At 40.5% G+C, this 4518-nt stretch overlaps 1 protein-coding gene across 1 annotated transcript in view; it reads left to right on the forward strand.

The window, feature by feature from the left end:
• LOC103801015 (ADAMTS-like protein 1) overlaps positions 1 to 4518 on the forward strand; it is a gene marked incomplete at its 3' end in the record, with an annotated part of 51426 nt that overhangs the window by 24554 nt on the left and 22354 nt on the right. The window contains exon 3 of the mRNA XM_009073412.1: positions 3298 to 3343. Within this exon, the coding sequence (XP_009071660.1) occupies positions 3298 to 3343 (46 nt within the window). The remainder of the gene's footprint in view (positions 1 to 3297; positions 3344 to 4518) is intronic.

Here is a 4518-nt window from a genome sequence, read left to right on the forward strand (position 1 = left end):
TAGCAACTTTTCAATATCTGAAGGACCTACAAGGAGCTGGAGAGGGACTCTGTGTTAGGATCTAAAGTGATAGGACAAGGGGTAGTGGGTTCAGACTGAAGGAGGGAAAGTCTAGGTTACATGTGAGATAAAAGGTTTTTCCCATGAGGATGGCGAGACACTGGCACAGGCTGCGCAGGGATGTGGTGGCTGCCCCGACCCTGGCAGTGTTTAGGGCCAGGCTGGATGAGCCTTGAGCAACCTGATCTAGTGGGGAGGTGTCCCCGCCCATGGCAGGGCGTTGGGACTAGATGATCTGTAAGGTCCATTCCACCCTTGAATTCTATGATTCTGTGATTCTAGTTTGGGTTGGAAGGGATCATCTACTTCCAATGCCCCTGCCATGGGCAGGGACATCTTCCACTGGACCAGGTTGCTCAGAGCCCCATCCAACCTGGCCTTGAACTCTTCCAGGAATGGGGCATCCACAACTCCTCCCGTCGAAGTGTTCCAGTGGCTCACCACCTTCACAGGAAACAATTCTTCCTAGTATCTAATCTAAACCTGCTCTCAGTTTAGATCTACCTGTTTTCAGTCTAAATGACAGGCTAGTGTGACAGGGCTGTTTCACAACTGATATGAGAAGGAAAGCCCAAAACTTCCACAGTCCACTAGCCCCTCACTGATCCCAGAACCCTGCTGTAGAACAGAGAAGCTGGGCTCAGTGGGTTCAAGGAGAGCACGTACTCTGACATGTGCTGTCCATGGCTCTTCTCCTTTTCTCCCACAGCAGACCTATACCAGTCCTGATGCCAGCAGGGCTCCCAAAAGCAAGGTCAACAGCCAGATAACTTCTTAGCACTCCGCATCATGTATTCTGAGTATTTGACCTTAGGTGAAATTTTGTGTGTTTTATGAGTTCAGACAGCATACTCTGTGGAGGTTCTCAGTACAAATCAGAATGTAGGGTTTGGCTTTTAAAATTTATCCTTCAAAAGAATAGAATTCCTTACATTTTTTATTTCTTAATTTCACAACTTCCTCTCCCCTCCCTTTTTTTTTTTTTTTTTTTGGCCAGGATTTAACAAGCACACATTCCTTCAGGACTAAATGCCTGCCAAGCCTGAGTTTTTAAATCCAAACCATTTTGAACTATCCAAGAAAAAGGACAGCATCTGCATGGATTTGTATCCTTCTTTTGTCCTTTTTTTTAAAAACAGAAATTTTTCCATACTGAGTTAACTCTAAAATTAATGGAACAGGTTTCCTTTAAATTATTGAAGTCATCCTTTCTGTCACCTTAATTGTGAAATTCCTCCAATAGTCATTTACACCTGTGGGAGTACAAAATCAGGGCAAATGTACCACAGTGGAATAAATGATCACAGGAGAAGATAAACAAGTAAATAAACCTAATCATATTTTCAGAAGAAATCTAAGTAGAAAGAAAACATTCTGTTGTGAGGCATTTGGCATATAAAATGCTATTAGAAGCATAATAGAAATGCCGTGAATCCAATGTAGTATTGTATCATTAATTCAAACAAATTTTGATCACTGCAAGCATGCACAGAAGTGAAAAGTGTGCTCAGAGTATCTAGAAGCAGAAAAAAATAGTTTTAGCACTGCAATGATAAAAATTCTATTCACAATAGGCTATGAACTGAAAAGCAACAACAACAAAACATCCAAATGAGACCCCCTGCCCACCACCACTGTCCCAGTCATTTCTAAGCAATGTACACAGGCTTGTAATAGTACTGTGGAAACCTGGTTATATTTCAATCAATAGAGGTACTTTGCTAATTATAGGTAACAAAGAAAACAGTATACTGTGCAGGCATTACTAGTGCAGGCCTTGTATACCATGCTGAACAGCTTGTTCATCGAGCTCAATATGTGTCCCATCTGACTCTGAGAAATGCCACACAACCCATCAGACATTACTTTGCTTCACACAGACCTGCAGTTATAGCAATTTCAAATAGTGTAGTATATTAACCTTAGAACCATTGAACTGCCTGGGATATTTACACTTCCTTTCCATCAGCTACCTCTCAGTTTCTTATTTTCATGGTTTCATCCTATTATTTGTTTAGAAATTAAACACCATTTATTTTTCACTTATCCTTTGCATTAGGAAAAATAATAGGTACTCTAATTAGATATATGCCACAAAACTATGCATTTTTTTTCTTCTATTTTTCCTCCTTTCGCTAGTGGCCAGGAATGTTCAGACAAAATGTGTAATTCTGGATGCAGCTAGTGCTGTGACAATTCATGAACATTAGAAACTTCTTGCTAAATTCCCCTTGTCCCCTCTGCAAGACCAAACTTTAGGGTTTCCCAGTTATCACCCAAGAACCAAAGCATGTAAACAGCTTTCAGATTGACATGATATATTTTCGCAATATATCTGCAGAGTAGTTTGTGATTTATATCTATGCTGCTTCAGGACTGTATTCCAGATTCTCTTAAGCACAAATATATAATTTTGGATTCAAAATAATGGGATTTTATAGAACCATATGCACACTGCAGCTCATGCTGAGCTTCCCATCCACTGTCACTCCCAAATCTTTCTCCTCACTGCTAGTTTCAATTACTTCCCTGCCAAACCTATAGCTGTGCCTGGGATTGCCCTGGTCCAGATGTATAAGACCTTGCACTTCACTTTGTTAAACTTCATGAGGTTTGCATTGGCCCACCACTCCAGCATGTCAAGGTTGCTCTGGATGGCACATCCCTTCCCTCCAGCTGTGACTGCCCCACACAGCTTGGTGTCATCAGTGAACTTGCTGAGAGTGCACTCAATCCACTGTCCATGATGCCAACAAAGATGTTGAAGAGTATCAGCCCTAGCACTGACCCCTGAACAGGCATAATTCCTTTCTCCCAGTGCCCATTTGTTCCCCAGCAGATAAAACCTGTCTGCTTAGACTGTGTCAGTGTTAAGGTGTGTGCCCAGGTAGGCGCAGAGCTATGCCCTTGTGAAATCATTATGAACAGCTGGGAGACACAAGGCATTATTAATGCAATTCAGATGCTGGTTTGTAGCTAAATTCTGTATTCTGTCCTCCATCATTTATAAGCTGATGCTACCTTCTAGAAACTAATTTTGATAACAAAGGTAGGAAGCTAAGGAGTTGTGGAATTCATACTTCAGCAGGGACTGAGAGCTCTTTACTTTGGGAAAGAGGTTGTTGGGGGAGTAGGTGATTAGAGATACGTATGGGAAAGATACTGTAAACATTATGTGTTTGCTTTTTATATTCAGCTATTAATGGGCTTGGGTTTGTTTTTAATTTTTGGACACAGGACCTGTGAAGGACGAAACATCCGGTACAGGACATGCAGCAATGTGGTAAGTGAATTACAGCTTTCATATGACACAAATCATCACAAAAGACCGTTATGTCCATGTCACAGAAAATAATTTGGTGAAGTAATAGTGGGAATATTGTAGCCATCTAAACTGCCTTCATCCCAGAGGACTACAGGCAAACCTTTGTCAGCTTCTTGAAAAGTGGAGACATTATGCCATAGGCTCATGCTAAAACTGGTTGGAGGGGATTGCATCACATCTGTCTCAAATAATAGTGTAAACGAAACTTCAGAGTTGCTCTTTCTAACCTACCTGGCAGAACCAAGACTGCTTATATTCATAGTATTTGGTAACCAGCTGGTTCACATTGGGTAGTCTGTCAAGCTGGATGGTTAAGTTATTAAGAATAGCCAACAATTAGTAGGAGTTATGTGACTCTATGATTCTATATGTTTCTGTTCACCTGTGCCCTCCCAGCATTGTAATTCTGTTGCATGGCTTAGAAAAGCAGTTTTACATAGCTTGTACTAGTGTTTTGGCAGTTCCAAGGGCCCTTGCTTGTCTTTTTATATGTGGCAAATATAGTTTTCAATACAATAAAATAAGAAACTTCAACTTCTGTCTCAACAAAGTGAAAGTGTGTTTTCATTGGTGAAAACTGAAATAGAGACTTTCGTATGGAAAGTTTTATTGGGTGCCAAGAATAGTAAAGGCTCAAATTACATGGAGAAATGTCAGTTTTACCAGTAAAGATGGAAAATTAAATCAAATGTACACTGGGCCAAGCTTTCTCATGCCTGATAGGAACATATTCAGAAGCTCTTCAATAGATGCTTTGTTTTAAAAAGTTTAAAAGTTTAAGTTAAAAAAATGAGTATGTTCACTCATATTTAGCTTATCTTTTCTTCAATAGACCACAGTTCATAATGAAAGAAACAGCTTCTATCTGAGTTGCAGTCTCACATGCTGTGACATTTATCTCGTTTCTTCAAGAGCTGAACTCTGATGATCCTCGTGGGTCCCTTCAAACTCAGAATAATGTGTGTTTCTATGATTCCTCTCAAATTTGTTCTGAGTGTATCCTTTGGGTTCCTGAAATGTCTCATTAGTCTAGCCTTCGGCTTCCCTAACTGATAACAACTAGAGTACTTAATACGTGAGTGTACTGGCAGATTAGCAGTCCAATTTCCATCTCTGACAAACTTCGGCAATAC

This window comes from Acanthisitta chloris, unplaced genomic scaffold (assembly GCF_000695815.1).
Source record: "Acanthisitta chloris isolate BGI_N310 unplaced genomic scaffold, ASM69581v1 scaffold784, whole genome shotgun sequence".
NCBI lineage: Eukaryota > Metazoa > Chordata > Aves > Passeriformes > Acanthisittidae > Acanthisitta > Acanthisitta chloris.